At 35.1% G+C, this 15848-nt stretch overlaps 1 protein-coding gene across 5 annotated transcripts in view; it reads left to right on the forward strand.

Annotated features, from left to right (window-relative positions):
• Window positions 1-15848, forward strand: part of PCLO (piccolo presynaptic cytomatrix protein) — a 389843-nt gene that overhangs the window by 333951 nt on the left and 40044 nt on the right. For all 5 annotated transcript variants that reach the window (XM_072791350.1, XM_072791351.1, XM_072791353.1 and 2 more), the window contains 2 exons: window positions 5184-5325; window positions 9326-9399. In XM_072791350.1, coding sequence (XP_072647451.1) covers window positions 5184-5325; window positions 9326-9399 — 216 coding nt within the window. The remainder of the gene's footprint in view (window positions 1-5183; window positions 5326-9325; window positions 9400-15848) is intronic.

A 15848-nucleotide genomic window follows, 5' to 3' on the forward strand; every position in this document is an offset into this window, starting at 1 on the left:
TGACTAAGCTTTACCACCATTCCTGGGACTTAGTAAATAAGAGGCATCCTTCCTCTCTGAAAGAAGCTACTATGTGAATATGGAATATCTGAAGGAACATACTTTGATTTTTATAAGGGAAAAGAACTGCAACATTCCATTTCTCATAGTTTGTTATAACTTTCCAAAATTATATATATATATATAATATACATATATATATATGTAATTTGCCATTTTAAAGAAATGACATAGAAGTCTGAGGTGTTTTCAGTACATTCATTTGTAAAAACTTGCAATTTGGAAGTATGTGGAAACTCCTACAAGTAGCCATATCGAAACTACCTATCCTATGGGGGGAGAAGAGGATGGCTGGTTTCCTGAGAATTTTTCCAAATCAGATAACGAATACACTGAAGTAATATTTAAAAATATTAAATTGTAAAACACCACACTTCATTTTAATACCCCTAAACTGTCATAGGGAGCATAAAAATGTGATTGGACCTAATTCAAGGGAAAACCTAACAAATTATGCTGATAACAATGGAACTTCAGGTTCACGTTCAAAGCAAATCAACTCATAAATGAGATAAAACTGCCAAATATCATTAGTAAAAATAACCAGAAAAACAACAGCAATAAGAATGGACACAGAGAGAGAAAGACAGGCAGTGGGAAGAAAGTACAAAAGGTCACCAAAATAATGCTCAGCTAAGTTAAAGTTAAAGCTAGCAAGAGAGGAAAATTGTGTGTGTGTGTATACACATAATACCTAAAATAGCCAATTATTTCGGTTCCATCATCAAGCTATTGAAATAAAATAATTACCGACTGATTTAGTTTCGATCTATGAAGATACTACTGTGTCAACCAAGTAATTTGAGATACTATAGACTACCAATATTATAAATCATTCCTAAAATATTTGGATATAACGGAGTTGGACCAAGGATGTAAAACCAGTGATAGAACATCGCAGGCAGCAAGGCCTTGTTCTGCATCCCAAGCACAGAATTCTGAGGTGGGCAGAGAACTCACAATATCAGTTTGAGACCATCAGATGTGATAGAAAAGTGGATTAGAACTTTTTAGTTTTTATTTTTTTTCTCTCATTGATTAGCGTGTGACGTGGAGCAAATCACTTCATCTTTCCAGGGCTTGGGCTTAGTTTTTCTATAGGCCAAATGATGGTTCTGGGGCGGGCTATCTCTAGAATCTTTACCAGCTTTTAATTTCCATGATTCCACAATTATAGTCTCCAATTCTGATCGACGGACTGTAAGCCCAGTGCTGCCATCGTGTGGTAGGTACACTGATAGTTCTGCATTTTTAAGTTTGGTTGAGGAGGGAAAAACCAACAGAGCAAACTAATTGAAGACAGATGTGCAGTCGAAAAGACACTACCAGGTTTAATTAAGGTTAGCCACAGTGGAGTAATAAAACAAAATGATGTCTAACCATCTAGCATCTGAAGAAAATGAAGAGGTCAAAAAATAATTTAAAACAGATTGAATTGCTTCACAGAAGATAAAATATGTTTACTTGAAATGCCCCCTCAATAATTGAGTATGGAAATGATTTAACACTCTAGGATATATTCCTCTAGGGTACAGGAGCCCTCTCTGTGGGAGTGGGCTTATTCCATCATATATTTATGTAACACATTCTTTCTCCTAGTTGGTACTTAATAGTACAAATAAGAATTAAAAGGAGAGTAGATGCAAAAATGTAGGTCCATGGTATCTGAGACTCTGATTAAAAGAGAATAAAGCAAATGTGGAATCGTTTTAAATTATTAATTTGGAATCATAAGACTATGGAAAGTCAGATTTAGTTTGAATGTTTTAAAATATTATTTTAAAATAGCACTGGTTTTAAATATTATTAAATGTATATTGAAATATAAGCCAGTGTTTGCCAGTCCAGATCTGGAATCAGCACAAGTACTAATGTCTGTAAGAACACAGTCTTGTCCTCCCATGGAATGCTGACTATTTATACTATTTCTTACTGTCATTCCAATTTGAATGCATATATAAAATATCCATGGTCTGTTATGAACTTTTAAAAAAAATTCACAAAACTTTTAAAAAAAATTCACAAAAATTTACTTCTTTGTTTAGTGCGTGATCATTAAATATTCCTTTCAATTACACTGGCTTCAGAGGGATTAGGAAAACAAAACATCTAGTTGAATGATCCCATTTTTCTCTACAATATGACAGATTAAATTTGCATCTCTTTTTTGAAAGCTACAAGAAAGTTGTGTTGTCCCCAGTTTCCTTGACAAAACATGGAGAGAAAACCCCTCCCACCTCAAGTGGTGGTGTTAACCAGAGATTTATGATTTGCATAGTGGACACAGCCAGGTGAAAAGTAAAATACCTACTAAATCATTTGGATGTTTCAGTTGTTGGGTTGAGAGAAAGAATTGTTAATGTTATTATTATCATTTCATGGGATATTGTTTCAGAATAGTTCCAGGATAAGCTTTTAAGAAGGCTACTGTGGAGAACACAGGCTCAGCTTCCAACAGCAACATGGGTGTGACAAGCAGACCTAAAGACAGAAAGTGGTCAATGCAATAACAGAGCTGTGATCTGTGCTGGAGAGCGCGGGTGTAAAAGAGTTGGTTTCTGAGTGGGAGGATGAGGAAAATGCACAGAGCAGGAGCAACCCGAGCTGCGCCTTTATGGACGGGTACAATTTTGATTTGAGAAAGTGATGGGGGCAGAGAAAGGCATGGCCAAATTGGAAGAACCATTCCAGCCACAGGTCAGGAGAAAAAACAAAACAAAACACAATGCCAAACCAGAGGGAGCCAGCCTGAGTGGTCTAAGGGGACTTCTGTGGAAAACATACAAAGGAGAATGATGGGAGAGAAATAGATGCTTAAGGACTTTGAGAGGCAAACTAAAGAATGTGACCAAACTCATGATATCTTGAAATTACATAAGATCTAGCCTCTGATATCAAGTCATAAAAGCACTTTATTCATTAACGTGTTTGAGATAATGCAGGCTTAGCCCAGTGAAATTAATATGTTCTTGTTTGGAGACTTTTTCAAGAAAAAGAAATTAGGAAATCTACACATTTGATGACAGTAAAGTGTTTCATTCAATATCATACTAAAAAAATAATAACAGTACTGTTGATTAGATTACATAATGCCAATCAAAAAGTTTGGCAGCTTTCCTTTATTTACAACCAGTTGACTAATCTGACTCATTCTGTGTTTGATTATACAGTTTAATTTACCTTATAAATGTTCATAATTTTATATCATAGTCATATATCCTTTATACTTTTTAAGTTATCCTTTTAAAAAGTCCTTACGTTAACACTAAATACACCATCTGGGTTTCTTCTACAGAAGTTAAAGAAAACATCAAACAGTACAATGTTTTTCTGTTTCCTCAAATCTACTATGCGTTACTAGTAATTCACTGCCGATTGGTTATTTAACAATATTCAAGCCTTTTTCTAATTAGCTAGTCCCAACTTATAGACACGTGATATATTACTGGCAAACACTTCTTCCTTATTTCCTTATTCCGAGAAAGTGATCTTGCCATCACTGGAATATATATAATAGCAATTCCTGGTGGGTTTAGAGAATCTGTTGTCCTGAAATAGGAAGAAGCCGGGAAGTAAGGAAAAGCCAAAACCTTTACAAGACTTGATCCTGATTACCCGGATGGTGGATTTCCTGTCCTCGAGTGGTTTCCCTCACAATGTCTGTATTCTTCCCTTCATTTGGATATATTGGTTTTATTAAAATTCCACAGAGTAAGACTCATTATTTTTGTATACATCCCTTTTAAGAAAAATATAGGTATCTCAAAATCATTAAATGATTATCAATTATTTGCCCAGCTGTGTGCATCTATCCAATTGCTTAACAAACTCCTGATTGAATGCAGGTGTATTTATAGAAGAGAATGACTCTAACTAGTTTTGTAGCCTAGAACATGTCTAGAATTAGAAAGAAAATCGAGGCAGATTCATTGTCAGGACTAGATATGCTCAGAGATAATAGGGAGTCGCGATTGACAGGAAAGCCCAGAAGAGGTTGGGAGTAAGGCAAATACAATCACAGGATGAGGAAGAGAAAGTCACTGAGCTCCTGCTTCATCTCACTCCTCATGGTCACAGTCTTGTGAGCTGAGGTATGTGTTACTGACCCCACTATTTTCAAATGTGAAAGTTGAGGCTGTTTAGATTTACTCCAGAATGAGGTAGGATTCCAAATCCTGTCAGTATGATCAAAGCCCATGCTCTTAAATTCTGACCATGTGGCAGAAGACAGAATTATAACTTTAAAAATCTACCTCGAGAAGCTTCTCTCCACAAAAGAGCAAACACTTGCCTTCTGTTTTTTTGTTCCAAAAGATCCCCCCAAGTCTCCTCTGATCTAGAACTCCACTAACAGTATTGGAACTGTACTCCTCCTGTATTGAGCAGCACAGAATTAGGTTTCTATGGGAATATGGGTTCCTTTATACCAAAAAAAAAGTTACCCTTAAGGAATTTTTGACACAAGTCCCAATCATAAGTGAAGACATGCCAAAGGGGAAGCAAAGGTCTTCAAACTTTAAAACCTGCTGGAGATAGTTATTAGAGATACATGCAAACAAGAACAGAATTCTTCAATCACATCTTGAAATCATCTGGTGTGTTTTGCATCTTCACTTCTCAGAAGAAAAAGAGATTATTGATTATTTCTATTTAATATGGAAAATAATTGAGAAATTTTCCCTTATCTTGCTGTTTCACTCTACCCAAGTCTTTCTAAATTCCTTGCTCCATGAAATAGCCAAAATTCATATATATTACTCATATTCCTTACTATAATACTGTACAAATAAACCACAAATAGCAATAAGAATAATGGTAATAGTCATAGAACAGCTACATACTATTTACCTCGGTCTATAATCTGATGTTTTATTCCTTGAAACAATTGAGGTTTTTGTTTTGTTCCTTTATGTCCAATAAAAATACTCAAGTATTTAGTGTTACCACAGCACGTTCTTGGCTAAGGAAAAGAAACTGAAAGGCAAGTTAAGAAATGTGGAGTTCTTGTTAGAGCTGTGTCATTATCCATGTAAATGAAGAAAACATTTTATTATGCATTTGGAGATCAGTGGGAGTTTCATTGATTGATTGACTGTGGTGTTGACTCTTCCCACACCATGCAGCAAAGCCTACCAACCACCGGCCTGCAGAAAGCTCCGTGTCCACCGGCTCCTCAGGCAGCAGCTTTGGCAGCGGGTATAGTGTCGACAGTGAAGGGAGCAGCAGCACTGCAGGGGAAACCAATCTATTTCCTATTCCAAGGATGTAAGTGGTTTTTTTTTTTTTCTTTTTTTCACTACAAAGTTAACAGCATGATGACTAAGCTTTTCTTAACACTTAACAGGAAATAACTAGATAATTATCCAGTTCTGAGTCATTGTCCCAGAAGCACTTCAGCTGTTTATGCCTACATAGAAAATAGAAGATTCAGGAAAGATTGGATTAAGGAGGAATGCTGGTCACTTCCAGGACTATTTAATCAGGGCAATCTGTATTTAATAGAAAAACTGCCAGCATAATAACTAAATTAAGTTCAGCAGCAACAGTCTGTTGATGCTTCAATCACATCATGACCACACACAAATATTATTGGTATTTGAGATAAAGTTAGATTAATTTACTTTGAATAGGGAGAGATTTAAACAGATTTAAAAGCTCACATATCATTTTGGAAATAGATAACACATTGGGCTTCTTGTAGACACTTTTCAGTTATAAATCTTACCACAATTAAAATGGAAGATTTTGAACTAGAGCAAAATCAAGGAATACCTGGATGCCCATAGATAATCTTGGAATAGAGTTCATTAGTAACAATAGGTGAAGCCTCAAGAAAATGAAATTGCAAATCGAATGCAAAATGAAAGCAGATTGTATTTAGAATGTGTCAGAATGGATCCAGTCATGTTGGTGGCAAAAGTTAGCATCCGAGATACATATGTAGGTTACGTCTGTTCCAATATCAGAGTCTATACTTTTCAGCCTTTTCTTCTCCTCCGAGGTAATTAGTTTTCCGGGATTTCAAAAACATCCTCACCACACCCATCTCCAGGATCTAGGTCAGGGCAAATCTAGCTTTGCAAGGTCTGTGAGCTAAAAATGGCCTTTGCAGTTTGAAATGTTTGGGGAAAAGACACCAGAAGAAGAATCGCATTTTGCAACATACAAATTATATGAAATTGAGATTTCGGTATCCATAAATAGGGTTTTATTGGAAGCCACACCCATTCGCTTATGTCTTACCTAATGTTGCTTCCTCACTATAGAGGCAGGAGAGTACAGAGACCATTCAAACCATTTCCTATCTGGGCCCCTGGGAGTTTGCAAACCCCTGATCTGGGCCCCTGTTAAAGGATCTTCATTTTGCCAATGTTAAATGAAGTCATTTCCAGGAGTAGATTTTCTATAGTAGATTTTCTATATATAGATACATATATCTATATATAGATAATGGCTCAGTTTACAAAAGCAAAATAATGGGGGAAAGGAGTTTGGACAGTGAAAAATGTGTTTATTTTGTGATTTTCAAGTTATATTTTTCCTACTTAAATTGCTATATTATCGGATCACCTCCCCATCTTTTTTTTTTTTTCTTAAGACTTAGGCTACAGATTCAATACTTATATTTAATCAGGTTTTTTTTTTAATTGGAATTATTCTAAAAGGAATCTAATCTCATCAGTACTCTGCCTCTGATGATTTTGTATGAAGAGGATTTCAGCAAATTCCTTACATTTCTCTCTCAGCTATGAATATCATATGAATTTGTAATTTTTTAACCACACATCATTTAATATCCTTCCAACTTATCCACACTTTTCAAAATAAATTAACACTGATGATAAAGTTATAACTTCAAGAGAAAAACCACGTTATTTCCTCAACATCTAAATATCTGAAGTGGAAATAGATTATGTATTTTTTGCATACACACCAATTTCCAATTTTATTTTTCCTATTTTCCTGTTCTCTTATAAATCAAAGCTTTTAAAAACTGCCTCAGACACATTATGTTTTGCCATATTGTTTTGCCAAAGAAAATTCTCTTTTCCAAAGCAGTATTTGGTATTTCTTTTATATGTCCTTTTGTGTCTAACACAATTATTGCTTAGGCCAACATGAGAGTTCAATAAATTTTTGGTGATTGATTAACAAATATAAATTATAAACTGAGTAGTCAGTATGTTCTGAGATGAAGATTATTTCCTGGGAATTCAGGAAAATTGCATCCTTCATATAATCCACAGTTGCATTTCCTTCGTATTTCATTTAGCTTCACGATGCTGCAGAGGTACCTGTGGAATCTTAGAAATACCTCTCCTGCACATTTTGTCTGTATACCTAATGTTACAGTCAGTTTTCGTTAAAAACAAAGACTGCAGCAGAATAGCAGATACCATTACAATTTGAAACCTAGGACTCAAGATCAAATAAAAAGTTACCCGAATTTTACTATTACTAAAAATTATGAATATTTTGTTAAAATTTGGCATATATAGAATAGTAATTTTTCAGTACTCTCATCTGTTAGATGAACATTACTAAAATGATTTTCCTTTTCATTTGAGTTTGACTCAGTAACAAGCTGTCTGGTTCCCCTCACTAGTCATAGTAGCTGCCTACAGTAAGATTGCTACTGAGTTATTAAGCTCTTCTCTCTGTCTGATTGGCACAGAGCACAGTTAATTTTTTTTTTAATCTATCGTCTACTTGTATTGAATCTCACTGAAGCAGTTAAACAAATTAAAGTTTTGTGCATTGCTTAATCAAGACTTTTTTGGTATATATTCAGATGCAGATGGTATCTACATGTATATAAGTGTGTGTATATATAAATATGATTTCTAACATTTTTGCAAGTCCTTCGCACTTGATAAAACTTTGTGTTGAAACCTCTGACCTAGAATAGTCATAATGGAAAATGTAATGGCTTGCAAGTTAAAATAATTTCGAAGTTTATATCTATTCCTCTTTCATTATGTGCAGGACCAACTCTATAGAATGGTAAGAGGATTTTTAGAGCAGTTTTCAAGTGAGATGTAATTGGATTCTCAAGAAAGAAATATAATTACATCTTCAGCAAATTCAGCAAACCAAATATTTTTGTGAAAGTAAGAACTAATTATCAGCAAATCCTGCCATGTCAGAATTATTGTCTAGAAAGTATAGTATCGAGATGTTATTTTGTTCAAACACCCTTTTTAACACTTAGGTGTTTTTATTTCATCATTTTAGAACATCTTATATAAGTATGTATAAAGGCAATTCCAAAATCTTTTCTATGCCATGTAGTTTTTTTTCTGACTGAAGAAATAAGAGGTAACCTATAGTGTTTGGACTGTTACATTATCAATATTCTGAACATACAGTGCTCAGAGTATCATGAATCCTTCATCGATTTAGCCTCCCAGAAAGTTCGGGGCTGAAACTAAAAGAGTACTAGACTCTGGCTGAATCCTAAAGTTGTTAGGTGCATACCTACTTATTAATATTTTCTATTTATTGAGTTTTATATTTCAGGCATTGTGTTAAGTACTTTATATACATTTTCCATGTGATTTTCTCATACCCAAAAGCTAGCTAGTGTTACTATCTTTACATTAGAAGAGGAGAAACAGATTTACCAGATTGAGTAGATTGCCTTAGATGACAACATAGCATGAAATAGTGAAGCCAGAGGCAGAGACCAGGAGGTCTGACTTCAAAAGCCAATATGCTACCCACAGTTGAAAATACAGACAAGGATCTGAAAGTCATTAAGTAAAATAAAAATCTATTATTACAATCTGTTATTATCTGTTATTACAATTAATTGTTATTATTATTACAAAAATCTGTTATTATTTTTGTAAGTCATTTAATTCAATATTTCCCTTCACATCAAAGGGTCTATACAGGTCATCATAACAAAACAAAGGTATAAAAAGTCTTCTCACTTCCTGAGTTTAAAAAACGGAGAAAAAAAGCAACACCCTAATTCTAAAACAAAATTTGAAAATTTCATGATAGTCTGATCTTTATAAATGAGTCTATGAATAAGACACTGAATTTAGAGGTATTCTGTTCAGACTAAGTACAAATAATAGGCCCCTATTTCTAAAATCAACATGATACAGAGGAATTTATTGTGTTCATACTTGCCCTTCAAGTAACTTATTTCAGGTCTGCTTATATACCGCCATTCTAATTTTGTGAACTGGGTTTCCTCATCGGCATTTAGGAGACTATGACTAAATATGTAACCTTTTATTTTCTTTTTAAACAGAGGGAAGATGGGACAGAATGGGCAAGAGCCCGTAAAGCAGCCAGGAGGAGGAGTGGGACTAGCCGACCCTGAAGGTAAGTCAGAATTGACAGCGTGGGATTCTGGTCGAATCTACATGTGATGCTATAAGTGTTTGATTTGTTTCCTTTGAATATAAATGTACATTTCTAAGTGCTAATGGCAAGAGCCCTGGCAAGGATGGCATCATTCTCTGTTACCTATTACATTAGAATTATTTCGTAATTTCATTGGACAATTTCCCAATTTCTTGATTTTTTTTTCAATTTCTTGATTTATATTTAACGTGTAAGTACTTTGGGGTACTAAAAATATAAAAGAGAAAGAAGAGTGAGACGAGTGACAGGAGAGAGACTCGGGAGACTTTTTCAGGAAAAGCAAATATCTTGTTGAAATTTAAAAAAATTTTTTGTTCAAATACTGTGCAAATAGAAAATAAATCGTGAAACTTCACTTAAAATGGGAATTCTTAAATGCATGGAGCTCAGAAGAAATTAATGGAAAAAATCATTTTATAGGAAAAAAGACTTTTAAGGTGAAAACCCAATTTGAAGTTAAATTTGGTTTTATTAAACAAATGGTAAATGTATTACAAAATGCCAGAAAACCCTTAACTTCAGCAGACACATATTCAGTATCTGCAAGGTGCACAGTGACCAGCTTGTCTTTCAAGATACTGTGATAAGATCTGACGGCACGCTATCCTTCACTGAGTGTACAACCTCTCAGTAATTTCGACTATCTTAGTTCCTTTATACCAGCCTAAGTACTTTTCATGTATTATCTCATTTAATTGTTAAAGTTACCCATGAAGGTAAATAATATCCTATGCTGGTTTTACATAAGAAGAATCCAAGGTGCAAATATCATATGAGAGAAGAGCTAGCAACTTGAGCTCAGGCAAATGATGCCAAATCACCTGCTATGGAAAAGGATGACTAATGGCATGGTATCCCAAAGACACTAAATGGAGGAATAGGAAACCCAAATCCCTGTTATCTCACTGGTGACGGGATCTGTCATCAGAAACCTCATCTGGCAAATGCTGGATGCTAAGGATGCCAAATCCCTCGTGCATTTTCTGATTCTACTAAAAGTTTTTCTTTAGATTCATTCGAAGACTGTGTTTTCTTTACCTGCTGCCAATTTCCCCAGGGTTCCACCCTCATTCCACCAATCGTTTTAGACACTCTTTTTCTGCATAGACTCAGAAGTTCTCATCTATATGTTGATTAGTCCCAAATTTACCCTCCAGACTCCCTGGAATTCAGACTCCAGTAGTTCATGTCTGCCAGGCATTCATGTTCAACCAAGAGAATGGAAACCATGCTGAAGATTTATAATAGGGAAAGTTTATGGCTGGCAATGATTACATAGTCACGGTCTCCCTGAGAACCCGAGCCGACGGCAGTGAGCTAGCAGACCTCTTAGGACGCAGAGGAGAGCCGCTGTCCCTGAGAGCTGAAGCCAGGGTGAGCCAGAAATGCAGGGAGCAGGAGGCAAGGAAGAGGAACAGCACTGTTACAAACAGATCCCAAGATACACAAGGACAGGGGGTGGGGTGGGAAGGTCCTGGTTACTTCTTCCTCCCATTCTCCAATCTCCACCAGTGTCTGACCAAATCTAGCTGGGGGCCACCTGCCAGGGGAGCCTGGGAAACATTCTTGGTGGGCAGCTGCCCTGATGGGAGGCGGAGAGACAGAGAATGGACCTAAGGTCCAAGAAGCACAGGGCCATTGCAGTATTTTGCCTGGAGATCTTATAGATGAATCAGATAACATATGTCCTGAACTTAATTCACCCTCTTCCAGATTTTGCCTCCTTCTCCTCCTATGCTCTTCTACCACTAACAAAGTCTACTCCTGTTTACACCATAATTTGCATATTTTGGTGTCATTGTTCTTTGACTGGAATGTACCTGTTTTTATGCCTGTGTCCTCCATACAGTTGAACAACAGTTAGACTAGGGCTATGCTTTAGTCATCCTGGTGGCCCCGCACTTAGCAGAGACCCTTGACAATAGAGTCGCTTCAAGAATGTTGAATGAATGAATGAATGAATGAATGAATAAATGACATAATTATGTATGAAATTAATGTCCCTTGATTTTCATATGACTCTAGAATTCATCAATAGAGAAGCAATTCATGGGCACTTATTTCCAAGTTTAGTTACTTAATTTCACTTTTCTTTTAATTTTAAGTTTATAGATAAAATTAGTATAAGTGTTAATAGCTGCTAATGAATAAAAATTGTTCATCCTAATACTGTTTTCTTCTTTCTCATCAGTTCCACAAGAAGGAGTCAATCATAAACTATTTTATATTTTACTTAAACTTATGAGTCAATATGTTTATATTTTAGTGAACTGACTCTTACCTGTAGTTAATTTTGGATTAGCTATTGAGCAGAGGGCTGGAGGTTTAGGATGGGGATAAGATGGAATACATAATGTAATATAAGTCATTTATAGGTATGTGACCTTTTGGTAACAATAATCTGAATGGGTTGTTTTTGACTGAGTTACTTCTGAAATGTTGACAATAAGCAAATTCATAATTTACACATCTATATGAAGTTGAGCATGAATAGTTCTCTAAGAGATATATGAGATTGCTAATAATATAATGGAGAAGAAAACTGCAATAAGTATTTAACCTTTACAAATAATTTTAAATTTAAAAGAATACTTAGAGGGGCACCTGGGTGGCTTAGTTGATTAAGCATCTGACTTGGTTTCTGCTCAAGTCATGAACTCAGAGTTGTGAGACTGAGCCCTGTGTCGGCTCCGTGTTCAGTAGGGAGTCTGCTTGAGATTCTCTCTCTCCCTCTGCCTTCCCTCCACCCCATGCACATGTGCTCTCTCTCTCTTTCTTTCTCTCTGTCTCAAAATAAATCTTAAAAAAATACATAGAGAGTAGGGAGAAAATTATTAAATTATACAGGAATTTAATTATTCTGAGCACATAAGAAGAAAACATCAATTTAACATGCAAGATTTTGTTTTGTCCCCATAGAAATATTGAATCAACTCTGCTGTAAAGCAGGTATATTTATGATATACGTTTTGTTTTGAGTGATCCAGAGGACCGCTTTCACTTCCTTTTGTTGTCAGTCAGTATATATAGCCAGTTTATGGAGAACAAACAATCAAAATAGAGTTAGTGCAGTTTGTTCATAGACATTATATTTAGTTTCTTGACTGGATTTTTCCTCCTTTAAATTCTTCAGCAGGACACCAGAAAAAGCATCTCTTTGTAATTGTTAAGATTTTCCTGCGTGTTCCACTTCACCTTGAGTCTTTCATATTACTCATTTAAGCACTTTGTTTTATGCATACCTTGGTCCACTCTAAGGGAAAGTAATCTACGAAGATATGCATACGTTATATCAAGAGTGTATCATAGATTTTAAGTAATCACCCTTAGTTTATTTTAGTAACACTTTTACTCTTGTTTTGGAGCTATAATGCACAGAATTCAAAAAGTAATGTTTTATGGGGTTAAAATTTTATGTGGAACATTTTATAGAATTTTTTTAATGCTAGTCATGTCCTTCTACTTACTGAGTAAATCTATTTATTCTTCATTCTGATTTTTTAAAAAATCATGTTCTACTTAGTCATTTTCTCCAATACTGTTGCATCTTCCCTATAGCAGTGACTCATAAATTTTAATCTCATTCTGATTAATCTCATGCTTAGTGGGTCAGAATATGAGATCAATCAAAGGTTCTGAGGTTCCAACCTAAGTTGTAGTAGAAAATGGTAATATTTTGTGGACTATCTTTGAACTTTCACAATTTAAATAAGTGCACAATGTAAAGTAGAAATAAACACTATGTTTAACACATGATTAACATCCATTTCATTGTAGCTAATATTAAATTAAAACTGAATATAGGGCCGCTTGGATGGCTCAGTCGGTTAAGCATCTGTTTTCAGCTCAGGCCATGATCCCAGGGTCCTGGGACTTGGGCTCCCTGCTCAGCCTGGAGTCAGCTTGTCACTCCCCGCCACTCATCTCCAGCCCCTGCTCTCTCTAGCTCTTTCTCAAATAAATAATATTTTTTTAAAATAAAGACACAGAGAGAAGCAGAGACACAGGCAGAGGGAGAAGCAGGCTCCCCATGGGGAGCCTGATGTGGGACTGGATCCCAGGACCCCGGGGATCACGACTTGAGCCAAAGGCAGACACTCAACCACTGAGCCACCCAGGTGCCCCAATAAAATCTTTAAAAAATAAATTAAATAAATACGTTTGAATATAAAAGAAAGCCATTTGGATTCCATCCAAGAGTGATATTAGTCAAGACTGACAATATCATGCGCTCTTCAGAAGAGCTCTACAAGTCTACTCCTCTTAAAGATTTAGATCAAAGAAATTAGACTTCCCAGTTGTAATGATAAGTGTTTTCCCAGTTTCCATTAAAACCCCCTAATACCCTTAATAGATGATCCAACCCTTTCCTACATTGTTTTATATACTTTTTTACATTGTTTTAATTAGGTATATTTAGTAGTGTTACTGTTTGTGAGTGGGCATCCATGGGTATTACATATAGTGACTGGCTTTACCCATTTATTCTCCTAAACCAGGTGTTCCAAGCTTTAGCAGCAGGCATTAAGAATTACACTTTGTATGAGGTTTAATTTGCTTGGCTGCATGTATTTAAAAAACAAATAACATTAATACATCATTTATTTTCTTAAGTATCTTTAGAAGCCTTAATTTAATCACTCAATTTCCATTTTCAATGGGCCAGAACAAATAAACCTCTACCATTAGAGAAATATGCTAAACTCTACCCACAAATGTTTTCAAATAATTGAGTCAGTGAAAGCACATAACCAATAATGCTAACCCAAGGAGGCAGGGGCCAGGGAGTAGGAGAGAGAACAAGATTCAATTCAACATCTTCCTGGAGGTGGGGTTTTTGTTGTTTTGAAAAAGCATGACAATTTATGTAGAAATAATTAAAGTCTATAATGATCACAACAATTTCATTTTAAATGGCATCTCAAGTCTATTTTATACACATATATATATTTTACATAGCTCTAAGGATGATTAGTATGAGTTCTTTTAAGGTGAAAAAATACATTTTGCAAAGTCCATGAAACAAGTGCAGAACAGAAATGATTTCTTGCATTAAACCAATAAAAATTTAGGCCTCAGGATTGGAATTTCTATCTTGTTATCCTGTTTGAAGGCACGTAATTTTTCTTTATGTTCTGTTTCTTATATTCATTTAATTTTCTCTCTTTCCATGACCAGTTGGGTTGTTTAAAGATTAGCTCACAGAGAGAAAAATATAAAACCACTCTGAAAGACCCTCAATTAGAACATAACAGCTGGTCTAAGGGCAACCAAGTTACTTATCGAACACTTGTGACCAGCACTGGGATGAGCCCTGGGCTGCCGTGTAGAATGTGACACAGTCCTTGCCCTTCTGGAGCTTCTACTAGAGTTCCCACAACTCAGATAACAGTTATAATCTTGATCATGAAGAAAAATTCATTTCACCCTCAAGACATTTCCATTTCTTCAGGCTCTATTTCTAATTAGACTAAGGAAATTTCAAATTAAATATGAAATGTCTTTTTTTTTGTGTCTTTTATATATCACTTCTCCTTCTATTATTTTGGAGTTTTATGATCCTTTTCATTTTACTGATGTCAAGAATGATCTTTCAAGCAGCTAATTAATTAATCTTATTATTAAAGTATAGTTGACATTCAATGTTATAGCAGTTTCAAGTGTATTTCATCATGATTTGACAATTCTAGACATTACTCAGTTCTCATCATGATGTGTAGTCACCACTTGTCACAAATAATATTATAACACTAGTATAACAATATTATTGACAATCTTCCCTATGCTGTACTTTTCAATGCTATGACATTTATTTCATAACTAGAAGTTTGTATCTCCTGCTCAAGGAAGTAATTTTTAAATAAAATGTTATCTTTACTTAAGTTTGGTTTTATTGAAGATGACAATGGACAAAATTTAATTACAATATATTTACCATTATAGATGTTTTGTTAAATTAATTAAGAAAATGTGATGTTATTTGATTTTTAATTCAATTTTGAGGTCAAGGGAAATGTGAATAGTGGATTATTTTCTATTGTTTGATTACTTGTGGCACACAAATTGTGCTTAAATATTGACCAAAAGATGCACATTATATTATAAAATTGTTTTCATTTTTTTAAATACTTTTTATTGAATTTCAATTTGCCAACATATAGCATAGCTCAGTGCCCGTCACCCAGTCACCCCATCCCCACATGCACCTCTCCTTCCCCTACTCCTTGTTCATTTCCCAGAGTCAGGAGTCTCTCATGTGCTGTCACCCTCACTGATATTTCCCACTCATTTTCTCTCCTTTCCCCCTTTAATCCCTTTCACTATTTTTTGTATTCCCCAAATGAATGAGACCATATGTTTGTCCTTCTCCGATTAACTTACTTCACTTAGCATAATACCCTCCAGGT

This window comes from Canis lupus, chromosome 21 (genome assembly GCF_048164855.1).
Source record: "Canis lupus baileyi chromosome 21, mCanLup2.hap1, whole genome shotgun sequence".
Classification (NCBI taxonomy): Eukaryota; Metazoa; Chordata; class Mammalia; order Carnivora; family Canidae; genus Canis; species Canis lupus.